Genomic DNA, 14,134 nt, shown 5'->3' with positions numbered 1-14,134 from the left:
ATTTCCTGCAATTCTATACATGTTGCCATGAGGCGCAGAGAATATGATTGTTTTTATTTCTTTTTTATAATTTCATGCAATTCTACTAATTTTGCAATGGGGTGGAGAGATTAATTAGCCGTTTAACAGCTAATTTCCTGCAATTCTACTAATTTTGCCATAGGGGTGGAGAGAAGTGTTTGTAGTTTTGATTATGATATCTGAGTGAGAGTGACTAACTAAATCGTTGGGGGCCTCCCGGTCTGTAATTTTACCATGATTTCTACAAGTTTAGATAGCTGGCTAGACATTGGCTAAATTGAGTGACTGTCAGTGACTAACATAACAATAGAAAAACTGTTGATACACAATCAAATTTCAAAATAGCACCTTGTGTATTCTACTATTCTAACTCTCAACATTAAGTTGAGACCCCGACTGAGTTCCCCACCTGATTTTTTAAATATAAATACAGTACACTGAACAAAGTATAAACGCAACATGCAACAATTTCAAAGATTTTACTGAGTCACTGTTCATATAAAGAAATCAGACAATTGAAATAAATAAATTAGGCCCTAATCTATGGATTTCACATGACTGGGAATACAGATATGCATCTGTTGGTCACAGATACCTTTAAAATAAAGTAGGGGCGTGGATCAGAAAACCAGTCAGTATCTGGTGTGACCACCATTTGCTTCATGCAGCACGACACATCTCCTTCGCATAGACAACTGTTGATTGTGGCCTGTGGAATGTTGTCCCACTCCTCTTCAATGGATGTCGAAGTTGCTGGATATTGGCGGGAACTGAAACACGCTGTCGTACACATCGATCCAGAGCATCCCAAACATGTTCAATAGGTGACATGTCTGGTGAGTATACAGGCCATGGAAGAACTGGGACATTTTACGCTTCCAGGAATTGTGTACAGATCCTTACGACATGGGGCCGTGCGTTTCATGCTGAAACATTAATAATAATAATAATATGCCATTTAGCAGACGCTTTTATCCAAAGCGACTTACAGTCATGCGTGCATACATTTTTTTTATATTTTTTTGTGTATGGGTGGTCCCGGGGATCGAACCCACTACCTTGGCGTTACAAGCGCCGTGCTCTACCAGCTGAGCTACAGAGGATACATGAGGTGATGGCAGCGGATGAAAGGCATGACAATGGGCCTCAGGATCTCGTCACGGTATCTCTGTGCATTCAAATTGCCATCGATAAAATGCAATTGTGTTCGTTGTCTGTAGCATATACCTGCCCATACCATAACCCCACCGCCACCATGGGGCACTCTGTTCACAACGTTGACAACAGCAAACCGCTCCCCAAACGACGCCATATCTTCTATCTGCCCGGTACAGTTGAAACCGGGATTCATCCGTGAAGAGCACACTTCTCCAGCGTGCCAGTGGCCATGGAAGGTGAGCATTTGCCCACTGAAGTCGGTTACGACGTCGAACTGCTGTCAGGTCAAGACCCTGGTGAGGACGACGAGCACGCAGATCAGCTTCCCTGAGACGGTTACTGACAGTTTGTGCAGACATTCTTCAGTTGTGCAAACCCACAGTTTCATCGGGTGGCTGGACTCAGATGATCCCGCAGGTGAAGAAGATGGATGTGGAGGTCCTGGGCTGGCGTGGTTACATGTGGTCTGAGGTTGTAAGGCTGGTTGGACATACTGCCAAATTCTCTAAAACGATGCTGGAGGTGGCTTATGTTAGAGAAATGAACATTACATTTTCTGGCAACAGCTCTGGTGGACATTCCTGCAGTCAGCATGCCAATTGCACACTCACTCAAAACTTGAGACATCTGTGGCATTGTGTTGTGTGACAAAACTGCACATTTTGAGTGGCCTTTTATTGTCCCCAGCACAAGGTGCACCTGTGTAATATCATGCTGTTTAATCAGCTTCTTGATATGCCACACCTGTCAGGTGGATGATTATCTTGGCAAAGGAGAAATGCTCACTAACAGGGATGTAAACAATTTTGTGCGCAAAATGTGAGCGAAATAAGCTTTTTGTGCATATGGCCAATTTCTGGGATCTTTTATTTCAACTCATGTTTCATGGGACCAACACTTTACATGTTGCGTTAATATTTTTGTTCAGTATATATAATTTGTTTTGTGTGTGTAGTTTTGGGAAATTGATCCGCGGGTCTACAAAAGAACGGCCCACGAGTTGCCCATCCCTGGTATACACCGTCCAACGCAATGCTTACTTGCAGGTTCCTTCATGACAATGCAACAACAATAATAAATAATAAAAGATAAGACTACTAACATAAAGTGAATGGCTCAGTAGAATAGAATAAACATTTTAGCATAAGTATAATACAGGGAGGAACTATTGATAGTCCAATAATTGATAGTCCCCACATATACGCACATACAGACACATACGCTTACACACTGCATGGAGAAGAAGAAGCAGAATCATCACGAGAATACAAGTTTCAAGTTTATTTGCTATGCATAATAAATACAGTGAAAATCTTACCCGAGCTCTCACGATAAAAACACCATAAAAACACAATATCCAATACTTCTCAATATCTCTCTCTTCTACATTATTATTATTTATTATTATTATTAATATATTATTATTAATACCTTCATCCCTATCATCCTAATAAAAAAGCTGACCTCTCTGTGACCTCGCTGTGTCTCTCTGTGTGTCTCCTGCAGGCAGTCCGTTCCGCGTGCCAGTGAGGGACGTGGTGGACCCCAGTAAGGTGAAATGTTCAGGCCCAGGGTTGGGTGACGGAGTCAGAGCCCACGTACCTCAGATCTTTACTGTGGATGCTACACAGGCAGGACAGGCAAAACTGGAGGTCCATCTCACAGGACCATCAGGTAAGAGGAACTCTACATACTTTACTCACGCTCAAGCATAAAAAAACACCCATAAACACACACACACATACACATGCATGTTTGCATACACTGACTTATTTGAAGGTAGCTAATCTGTCCTCTTTTCCCCATAGGTTCAGAGCCTGTTGCTGTAAAAAACAATGGTGATGGTACACACACAGTCAATTACACCCCAGTTCAGGATGGCCCTTACACTGTGTCAGTTAAATACGGAGACCAGGAGGTTCCTCGCAGGTGAGACAGACTGGACAAAACTAGATTTACCAGAAACCCTTACTGTAATATCCTCATTTACTTTTCTGTAGGCAATTCATACATTTTAATTAGGGTCATGAAATATGATTGTATTTTTCCCCCCGCTCTCTCTCTCTCTCTCTCTCTCTCTCCATCCACAGTCCATTCAAGGTGAGATCTCAGCCTGGTCATGATGCCAGTAAGGTTCGTGCCAGCGGTCCAGGTCTGGACAAGTCAGGTGTGCCCGCCAGCCTGCCAGTGGAGTTCACAATCGATGCCCGCGACGCAGGAGAGGGACTGCTCACTGTACAGATACTGGTGAGTACAATCCCCCCCCCCTCCACACACACACACACACATGCACACACCTCACACACATTAACATCCTCTCCCCCTGTAGGATCCTGAAGGCAAGCCAAAGAAGGCTACCATCTATGACAACAGAGATGGGACCTACACAGTGTCCTACGTACCAGACTCCACCGGCCCTTACACCATCATCATCAAGTATGGAGGAGATGAGATCCCCTCCTCTCCCTACCACATCTCAGCCCTGCCCACTGGAGACGCCAGCAAGTGTCTGCTCACTGGTACACTTCTCCTTTTCCCTTCTCTTCTCTTTTATCATTTATTTTCAATAATCTGACCATTTTCTCTCTTCTTATTTCCAGTGTCTATCGGAGGACATGCCCTGGCATCAGGTCTGACTAAGATGCAGGTGCACGAGGAGGCCATCGTCTCTGTGGACGCAAAGGCTGCTGGGAAGGGCAAGGTGACCTGCTCGGTCACGACCCCAGAGGGGGTGGAGCTAGACATGGATGTGCAGGAGAACCGTGATGGAACCTTCGACATCTACTACACCGCTCCAGAACCCGGCAAATATGTCATCACCATCCGCTTCGGAGGACAGCACATACCCAAGAGCCCCTTCCATGTTACGGTGAGTACATGTTAGTAACATAGATTTGTGTGTTAATTAATATATATACTTTATGTGGCGCTGAGCACATATGAACATTTGAGTCATTTCGCAGATGTTCTTACCCAGAGCGACTCACAGTTAGTGCATTCATCTTAAGATTCTGTAGCTAGTTGGGACAACCACATATCACAGTCATAGTAAGTACATTTTTCCTCAATAAAGGAGGGGAGTGCGACGGGGGTGCTGATTATTTAAGATACTCTTTCAAGAGGTAGGTTTTCAGATGTTTTCAGAATATGGGTATGGACTCTGCTGTCCTAGCTTCAGGGGGAAGCTGGTTCCACCATTGGGGTGCCAGGACAGAGAAGAGCTTGGACTGTGAAGAGCGGGAGTTGTCAACCGTGATGGAGAGGTCTTTGAGTGGGTAGGCCTTCCCCGGGAAGAAGAGCAGCTTTGTCTTGTCAAGGTTGAGCTTGAGGTGGTGGGCCGACATCCAAGCTGAGATATCTGCCAGGCACGCAGAGATGCCTGTCGCCACCTGAGTGTCAGAAGGGGGGAAGGAGAAAAGTAGATGAGTGTCATCCGCATAGCGATGATAGGAGAGACCATGTGAGGATATGACGGAGCTGAGTGACTTGGTGTATAGAGAGAAGAGGAGAGGGCCTAGAACGGAGCCCTGGGGGACACCAGTCGTGAGAGTATGTGGTGCAGACACAGATCCTCTCCACGTCACCTGGTAGGAGCTGCCTGCCAGGTAGGATGCAATCCAAGAGTGTGCAGAGACGCCCAGCCCTGAGAGGGTGGAGAGGAGGATCTGATCTTTCAAGGTGTCGAAGAAAGTGGATAGATCTAGGAGGATGAGAACTGAGGATAGAGATTTAGCTTTGGTAGTGTGGAGAGCCTCCATGACACAGAGAAGAGCAGTCTCGGTTGAGTGACCCGTCTTGAAGACTGACTGGTTAGGGTCAAGAAGGTCGTTCTGAGAGCGATAGTGAGAGAGTTGGTCAGAGACAGCACGCTCAAGTATTTTGGAAAGTTTTTGACGTCAAAGGAGTCGAGTGTTGGTTTCTTAAGGAGGGGAGCGACTCGGGCCATTTTGAAGTCAGAGGGGATGCAGCCAGTGGTCAGGGATGAGTTGATGAGAGAAGTGAGGAATGGGAGAAGGTCTCCAGAGATGGTCTGGAAAAGGGAGGAGGGGGTGGGGTCGAGCGGACAGGTTGTCGGGCGGCCGGACCTCACTAGTCACAGGATTTCATCTGGAGAGAGAGGGGAGAAAGAGGTCAAGAAGTAGGGTAGTTCTGTGTGTGTGGGACCAGTGGACTCAATAGGCTGAGTGAATGAGGAGCGGATGTCGTCAACCTTCTTTTCAAAGTGGTTGACAAAGTCGTCTGCAGAGACGGAGGGTGAGGAGGTGGATAATTAAGGAGGGATGAGAAGGTGGAAAATAGTTTCCTAGGGTAAATTTAGAGTGAAAGAAAGTGGCTTTAACAGCGGATACAGAGGAAGAGAAGGTAGATAGGAGGGAGTGGAAGGATGATAGGTCCTCTGGAATTTTAGTTTTCCTACAATTTTGTTCAGCTGCCCACACCCTGTTCTGTAAGCTTGCAATGAGTCACTCAGCCACGGAGCAGGAGGGGATGGCCGAGCTGGCCGGGAGGAAAGGGGACAGTGCAAGTCATAGGATGCGGAAATGGAGGAGACTAGGATTGTAGAGGCAGAATCAGGAGACAGGAGGGAGAAGGATTTAGCAGAAGGGAGAGATGATAGGATAGAAGAGGAGAGAGTAGTGTGAGAGAGAGCGAAGATTGCGATGGCGAAAGACCATCTGTCTAGGGGCTGAGTGGCTAGGTTAGGAGGAAAGGGAGACAGAAAAGGAGCTGGGTTGCAGTGAGATTAGTAGGCAAACAGCCTCTAGTAAAGATGAGGTCAAGTGTATTGCCTGCCTTGTGAGTGGGAGAAGACTGGGAAAGGGTGAGGTCGAAAAAGGCAAGGAGGGGAAAGAGAGAGTTGGAAAGAATGAATCGAAGGCAGACGTCGGAAGGTTGAAGTCACCAAGTACGAAGAGCGGTGAGCCATCTTCAGGAAATGAGCTTATCAAGGTGTCAAGCTCATTGAATAACTCTCTAAGGGCACCTGGTGGGCGATAGATCACAACAATGTTAAGCTTGAGTGGGCAAGTGACAGTTACAGCATGGAAATCAAATTAGGAGATGGACAGGTGAGAGAGGGAGAAAAGAGATAATCTCCAATTAGGAGAAATGAGTAGCCCTGTGCCACCACCGCGACGACCAGATGCTCTCGGACTAAGAAAGAAAACGTAGTCAGATGAAGAGAGAGCAGCTAGTGTTGTCTGCGGTGATCCATGTCTCCAGCAGGGCGGAAAAGTCAAGGGACTGCAAATCGTCAGTTCTAAACGCTGCCAGAGACCAGGAATTCCACATCGGTTGTGCGCACAGGGTACACTCAATTAGAAAGTCTACAGGGAGAGGAGCGAACTGGGATAGAAAATACACACATAGTTGGCAAAGTTACAAAATAAAATAAATGAGATCGTCTGAAAATAACTAGGTAAGATACTCATTTTGTTTTACATTTACATTTTAGTCATTTAGCAGACGCTCTTATCCAGAGCGACTTACAGTTAGTGCATTCATCTTAAGATACCTAGGTGGGACAACCACATACAGTTGAAGTCGGAAGTTTACATACACTTAGGTTGGAGTCATTAAAACTCATTTTTCAACCACTCCACAAATTTCTTGTTAACAAACTATAGATTTGGCAAGTCGGTTAGGACATCTACTTTGTGCATGACACAAGTAATTTTTCCAACAATTGTTTACAGACAGATTATTTCACTTATAATTCACTGTATCACAATTCCAGTGGGTCAGAAGTTTACAGGTGTACCTGTGGATGTATTTCAAGACCTACCTTCAAACTCAGTGCCTCTTTGCTTGACATCATGGGAAAATCTAAAGAAATCAGCCAAGACCTCAAAAAATATATTGTAGACCTCCACCAGTCTGGTTCATCCTTGGGATCAATTTCCAAACGCCTGAAGGTACCATGTTCATCTGTACAAACAATAGTATGCAAGTATAAACACCATGGGACCACGCAGCCGTCATACCGCTCAGGAAGGAGACGCGTTCTGTCTCCTAGAGATGAACGTACTTTGGTGCGAAAAGTGCAAAACAATCTTAGAACAACAGCAAAGGACCTTGTGAAGATGCTGGAGGAAACAGGTACAAAAGTATCTATATCCACAGTAAAACGAGTCCTATATCGGCATAACCTGAAAGGCCGCTCAGCAAGAAAGAAGCCACTGCTCCAAAACCGCCATAAAAAAAAAAAAGCCAGACTACGGTTTGCAACTGCACATGGGGACAAAGATCGTACTTTTTGGAGAAATGTCCTCTTGTCCGATTAAACAAAAATAGAACTGTTTGGCCATAATGACCATCGTTATGTTTGGAGGAAAAAGGGGGCGCTTGCAAGCCGAAGAACACCATCCAAACCGTGAAGCACAGGGGTGGCAGCATCATGCTGTGGGGGTGCTTTGCTGCAGGAGGGATGGTGCACTTCACAAAATAGATGGCATCATGAGGAAGGAAAATTATGTGGATATATTGAAGCAACATCTCAAGACATCAGTCAGGAAGTTAAAGCTTGGTCGCAAATGTGTCTTCCAAATGGACAATGACCCCAAGCATACTTCCAAAGTTGTGGCAAAATGGCTTAAGGACAACAAAGTCAAGGTATTGGAGTGGCCATCACAAAGCCCTGACCTCAATCCTATAGAAAATATGTGGGCAGAACTGAAAAGGCGTGTGCGAGCAAGGAGGCCTACAAACCTGACTCAGTTACACCAGCTTTGTCAGGAGGAATGGGCCAAAATTCACCAAACTTATTGTGGGAAGCTTGTGGAAGGCTACCCGAAACGTTTGACCCAAGTTAAACAATTTAAAGGCAATGCTACCAAATACTAATTGAGTGTATGTAAACTTCTGACCCACTGGGAATGTGATAAAAGAAATAAAAGCTGAAATAAATCATTCTCTCTACTATTATTCTGACATTTCACATTCTTAAAATAAAGTGGTGATCCTAACTGACCTAAAACAGGTAATTTTTACTAGGATTAAATGTCAGGAATTGTGAAAAACTGAGTTTAAATGTATTTGGCTAAGGTGTATGTAAACTTCCGACTTCAACTGTATAACAGGCATGGGGGGGGTCTGGTGAGAGAGTGGTGTGGAGCATTCTGGTGGACAAAACTAACATTGGGTAATCCTTCACTTAATGTTTTATAACTTGCTGTTATCATGTATGAATCTTTATAATGTCTTATAAGGGTGTAACAACATTTTAACTGACTCAAAAAGGCTGCATTAAAGTTCAATTTGTACTTTGTATAGACATAGCTTGCTATAGTTACTCATACATGTATGATATTATATTTTTGCTGACCATCATATTTCTTTATTTGCCCTTTTAGGCAACAAAGGAGCCCGTTGTCCATAGGAAAGGCATGGATCAGTTCCGCCCTCTCAACCTGGTCATCCCATTCACCGTACAGCAGGGACCGATCACAGGTACAGGGACTTTTCCGGAATATTTTCCAAATTTCCCAGGTTTTCCCCAAAAAAAAACAGTTAAAGGATTCCCTCTCTGCTTATGCAAGGATGCAAAAATTCCTTCATGATTCCAGGAACTCTCCATCCGGGATTTGGGGGAAACCTTGGAAATGTGGGAAACTTTACAGAATTTGGTAATCCTAACAGACACTCATTAACACATAAAACAGTACACAGGTACAGTTGAAGTTGGAAGTTTACATCTTAGCCAAATACATTTAAACTCAGTTTTTCACAATTCCTGACATTTAATCCTAGTAAAAATTACCTGTCTTAGGTCAGTTAGGATCACCACTTTATTTTAAGAATGTGAAATGTCAGAATAATAGTAGAGAGAATGATTTATTTCAGCTTTTATTTCTTTCATCACATTCCAAGTGGGTCAGAAGTTTACATACACTCAATTAGTATGTGGTAGCATTGCCTTTAAATTGTTTAACTTGGGTCAAACGTTTCGGGTAGTCATCCACAAGCTTCCCACATCCTGACACAGCTGGTATAACTGAGTCAGGTTTGTAGGCCTCCTTGCTTGCGCACGCTTTTTCAGTTCTGCCCACACATTTTCTATAGGATTGAGGTCAGGGCTTTGTGATGGCCACTCCAATACCTTGACTTTGTTGTCCTTAAGCCATTTTGCCACAACTTTGGAAGTATGCTTGGGGTCATTGTCCATTTGGAAGACACATTTGCGACCAAGCTTTAACTTCCTGACTGATGTCTTGAGATGTTGCTTCAATATATCCACATAATTTTCCTTCCTCATGATGCCATCTATTTTGTGAAGTGCACCAGTCCCTTCTGCAGCAAAGCACCCCCACAGCATGATGCTGCCACCCCCGTGCTTCACGGTTGGGATGGTGTTCTTCGGCTTGCAAGTCCCCCTTTTTCCTCCAAACATAACAATGGTCATTATGGCCAAATAGTTCTATTTTTGTTTCATCAGACCAGAGGACATTTCTCCAAAAGTACGATCTTTGTCCCCATGTGCAGTTGCAAACCGTAGTCTGGTCCCAAGGATGAACCAGACTGGTGGGGGTTTACAATTATTTTTCTGAGGTCTTGGCTGATTTCTTTTGATTTTCCCATGATGTCAAGCAAAGAGGCACTGAGTTTGAAGGTAGGCCTTGAAATACATCCACAGGTACACCACCAATTGACTCAAATGATGTCAATTAGCCTATCAGAAGCTTCTAAAGCCATGACATCATTTTCTGGAATTTTCCAAGCTGTTTAAAGGCACAGTCAACATAGTGTATGTAAACTTCTGACCCATTGGAATTGTGATACAGTGAATTATAAGTGAAATAATCTGTCTGTAAACAATTGATGGAAGAATGACTTGTGTCATGCACAAAGTAGATGTCCTAACCGACTTGCCAAAACTATAGTTTGTTAACAAGAAATTTGTGGAGTGGTTGAAAAACGTGTTTTAATGACTCCAACCTAAGTCTATGTAAACTTCCGACTTCAACTGTACCTGTAGATAATCTTACTGCTTCAGACACAATGACACACTCACTTCCCTTTCCTGTAATTTCCAGGTGAGGTGCGTATGCCCTCCGGTAAGACGGCCCACCCCCACATCACAGACAACAAGGATGGGACCATCACAGTTAAATTCAACCCTACTGAGAAGGGTCTGCACGAGATGGACATCAAGTATGAAGGAAACCACATCCCAGGTACAGTACACTTCTGTCTGTCAAAACCAGAGGAGAAAACACCTTGTGTTAGCCTGTCTTCAAACTAAACCCAGACTCAATGTAAGCAGTTATGCTCAATTAAAGAGACTTTCTTATGTTCATATTTCTACAAATTTTTTCAGGTCAGGTTTTTAAACAGGCATATTTACGTACAGTGGGGAAAAAAAGTATTTAGTCAGCCACCAATTGTGCAAGTTCTCCCACTTAAAAAGATGAGAGAGGCCTGTAATTTTCATCATAGGTACACGTCAACTATGACAGACAAAATGAGGAAAAAAAATCCAGAAAATCACATTGTAGGATTTTTAATGAATTTATTGGCATGTGATGGTGGAAAATAAGTATTTGGTCAATAACAAAAGTTTCTCAATACTTTGTTATATACCCTTTGTTGGCAATGACACAGGTCAAACGTTTTCTGTAAGTCTTCACAAGGTTTTCACACACTGTTGCTGGTATTTTGGCCCATTCCTCCATGCAGATCTCCTCTAGAGCAGTGATGTTTTGGGGCTGTCGCTGGGAAACACAGACTTTCAACTCCCTCCAAAGATTTTCTATGGGGTTGAGATCTGGAGACTGGCTAGGCCACTCCAGGACCTTGAAATGCTTCTTACGAAGCCACTCCTTCGTTGCCCGGGCGGTGTGTTTGGGATCATTGTCATGCTGAAAGACCCAGCCACGTTTCATCTTCAATGCCCTTGCTGATGGAAGGAGGGTTTCACTCAAAATCTCACGATACATGGCCCCATTCATTCTTTCCTTTACACGGATCAGTCGTCCTGGTCCCTTTGCAGAAAAACAGCCCCAAAGCATGATGTTTCCAACCCCATGCTTCACAGTAGGTATGGTGTTCTTTGGATGTAACTCAGCATTCTTTGTCCTCCAAACATGACGAGTTGAGTTTTTACCAAAAAGTTATATTTTGGTTTCATCTGACCATATGACATTCTCCCAATCCTCTTCTGGATCATCCAAATGCACTTCAGACGGGCCTGGACATGTACTGGCTTAAGCAGGGGGACACGTCTTGCACTGCAGGATTTGAGTCCCTGGCGGCGTAGTGTGTTACTGATGGTTGGCTTTGTTACTTTGGTCCCAGCTCTCTGCAGGTCATTCACTAGGTCCCCCCGTGTGGTTCTGGGATTTTTGCTCACCGTTCTTGTGATCATTTTGACCCCACGGGGTGAGATCTTGCGTGGAGCCCCAGATCGAGGGAGATTATCAGTGGTCTTGTATGTCTTCCATTTCCTAATAATTGCTCCCACAGTTGATTTCTTCAAACCAAGCTGCTTACCTATTGCAGATTCAGTCTTCCCAGCCTGGTGCAGGTCTACAATTTTGTTTTTGGTGTCCTTTGACAGCTCTTTGGTCTTGGCCATTGTGAAGTTTGGAGTGTGACTGTTTGAGGTTGTGGACAGGTGTATTTTATACTGATAACAAGTTCAAACAGGTGCCATTAATACAGGTAACGAGTGGAGGACAGAGGAGCCTTTGAAAGAAGAAGTTACAGGTCTGTGAGAGCCAGAAATCTTGCTTGTTTGTAGGTGACCAAATACTTATTTTCCACCATAATTTGCAAATAAATTCATTAAAAATCCTACAATGGGATTTTCTGGATTTTTTTCCCTCAATTTGTCTGTCATAGTTGACGTGTACCTATGATGAAAATTACAGGCCTCTCTCATCTTTTTAAGTGGGAGAACTTGCACAATTGGTGGCTGACTAAATACTTTTTTCCCCCACTGTATATGAACGTTAAATAAACATTGATGAACATTGAACAAACTTTTTTCTGTCTGTCCATTCCTCCATTATCTCTCTCCCCCTCACAGGAAGCCCCCTCCAGTTCTATGTGGATGCTATGAACAGTGGTCTGGTGACAGCGTACGGCCCTGGCCTCTGTCACGGCACCGTCAACAAACCTGCCACTTTCACCGTGGTCACCAATAACGTTGGAGAAGGTACTTCCAATTACTATTTATGCAATTCTTTATTCTTATTTCAACCAATACTTTTGTAACACAGTTAATACTTTTTAGTATTGACTTGTATTTTTCCCGCTCTGTCAACAATGACGGGAAAACATTTCTCCATCTAATCCTATGTAGACAGTTGAGTAAAACCCCATCTCTCTCTCTCTCTCACTCACTCACTCACTCACTCACTCACTCACTCACTCACTCACTCACTCACTCACTCACTCACTCACTCACTCACTCACTCACTCACTCACTCACTCACTCACTCACTCACTCACTCACTCACTCACTCACTCACTCACTCTCTCTCCCTCCTACCACCCCTACAGGTGGTCTGTCCCTGGCGGTGGAGGGTCCTTCTAAGGCAGAGATCACCTGTAAAGACAATAAGGGTGGAACCTGTAATGTATCCTACCTGCCCACCTCACCAGGAGACTACAAGATCATCGTCAAGTTTGACAACAAACACATACCCGGCAGCCCCTTCACTGCTAAAATCACTGGTGAGTGGGTCTGGACCAGAACACTCAGGGGTGTATCCACATACAGCCACAATACCACTCATACTTTCGCAGTGAAATCATTGGTACATTGATAAATCATATGTGTTTTAGGGCGCTACATAAAATTATATTTGGGATGGTTAGTAAAGGGTTAGCAAATGATTTGTAAGTGTAAGTAAATGGTCAGTCATTGTGAGTGAATGTTAGTAATTGTTTTTCCATGTTAGTAAATAATTAGTTAATGGTTAGTAAATGGTTTGTAAATGGTTTATAAATGTTATGTAGTTAGTAAATGTTAATAAATGGTTTGTCAATCTATTTTCCATTTCTCTCTATCCAGGTGATGATTCTATCAGGACGTCCCAGCTCAACGTGGGGACAGCAGCAGACTTGTCACTGAAGATCACAGAGTCTGACCTGAGCCTGCTGACGGCTAGTATCAGAGCTCCATCAGGCAATGAAGAGCCCTGTTTGCTCAAGAGACTTCCCAACAGACACATAGGTGAGATACTACTCACTAACCTGGCATGAGCCTGTGATTTTCAATAACATGGCTCTGGTGGGTAGAATAAATGGTTTGGTTTCCTTACTCTGAAGCAAAGTAACCTTTCTCGCCGTGTGAACCATCAGTCTTGGGACTCTCGACAGACGGACAGAGAGCACTGAGTTCAACTTTCTGGAAGCATAAAACGATGACAGCAATGTCAGAATGTGTGAATCCTTTAACTAATCCCTGTTTAAATACTCTGTTCCAATATCTACTTACACACTCCTTTCCTCCATCCCTCCATCCGCAGGTATCTCCTTCACCCCTAAGGAGGTGGGAGAGCACGAGGTGAGCGTGAAGAAGAGCGGTAAGCACGTGACCAACAGCCCTTTCAAGATCCAGGTTGGCCAGTCAGAGATTGGCGAGGCCAATAGGGTCAAGGCTTTTGGTAAAGGACTGGTGGAGGCCCACACCTTCGATATGGCTGAGTTCTTTGTGGACACTAGGAATGCCGGTAAGGCTGTAGGAGCATGTTAGCCATATTAAAGGAAAGATTCACCCATTTTGAATGTTATAGTTTTTGTGCATCTCTGAGCGATGTTCTATCGATTCCCAGGGTCATTTCAAGTGTTCAGGTGTATCTGAGCTATTTGATGTTCAAGCAGGCGGAGATACAGCCGGGATGACGAGTTTTGCATCAACATTCAAAATGGGTGTATCTTTCCTTTAAGCTAATCTAACCCATATCTGCTAAAGTTCATAGACAGATACACCCATTGCCTTACATCTTTA

The 14,134-nt window shown here is 44.0% G+C and overlaps 1 protein-coding gene across 1 annotated transcript in view; it reads left to right on the top strand.

The window, feature by feature from the left end:
* The window catches only part of LOC311136783 (filamin-C-like), a gene marked incomplete at both ends in the record, with an annotated part of 50,551 nt that overhangs the window by 24,277 nt on the left and 12,140 nt on the right, over window positions 1-14,134 (top strand). The window contains 11 exons of the mRNA XM_084171060.1: window positions 2,686-2,853; window positions 2,988-3,108; window positions 3,270-3,426; window positions 3,509-3,698; window positions 3,780-4,048; window positions 8,532-8,628; window positions 10,212-10,352; window positions 12,206-12,334; window positions 12,682-12,855; window positions 13,196-13,357; window positions 13,653-13,856. Of these exons, the coding sequence (XP_084027186.1) occupies window positions 2,686-2,853; window positions 2,988-3,108; window positions 3,270-3,426; window positions 3,509-3,698; window positions 3,780-4,048; window positions 8,532-8,628; window positions 10,212-10,352; window positions 12,206-12,334; window positions 12,682-12,855; window positions 13,196-13,357; window positions 13,653-13,856 (1,812 nt within the window). The remainder of the gene's footprint in view (window positions 1-2,685; window positions 2,854-2,987; window positions 3,109-3,269; window positions 3,427-3,508; window positions 3,699-3,779; window positions 4,049-8,531; window positions 8,629-10,211; window positions 10,353-12,205; window positions 12,335-12,681; window positions 12,856-13,195; window positions 13,358-13,652; window positions 13,857-14,134) is intronic.

The sequence above is a fragment of the Coregonus lavaretus genome (assembly GCF_964263955.1).
Source record: "Coregonus lavaretus genome assembly, chromosome: 11".
Classification (NCBI taxonomy): Eukaryota; Metazoa; Chordata; class Actinopteri; order Salmoniformes; family Salmonidae; genus Coregonus; species Coregonus lavaretus.
The sequence above is the reverse complement of the archived record's forward strand: the minus strand, read 5'-3'. Positions and strand labels throughout refer to the sequence as shown.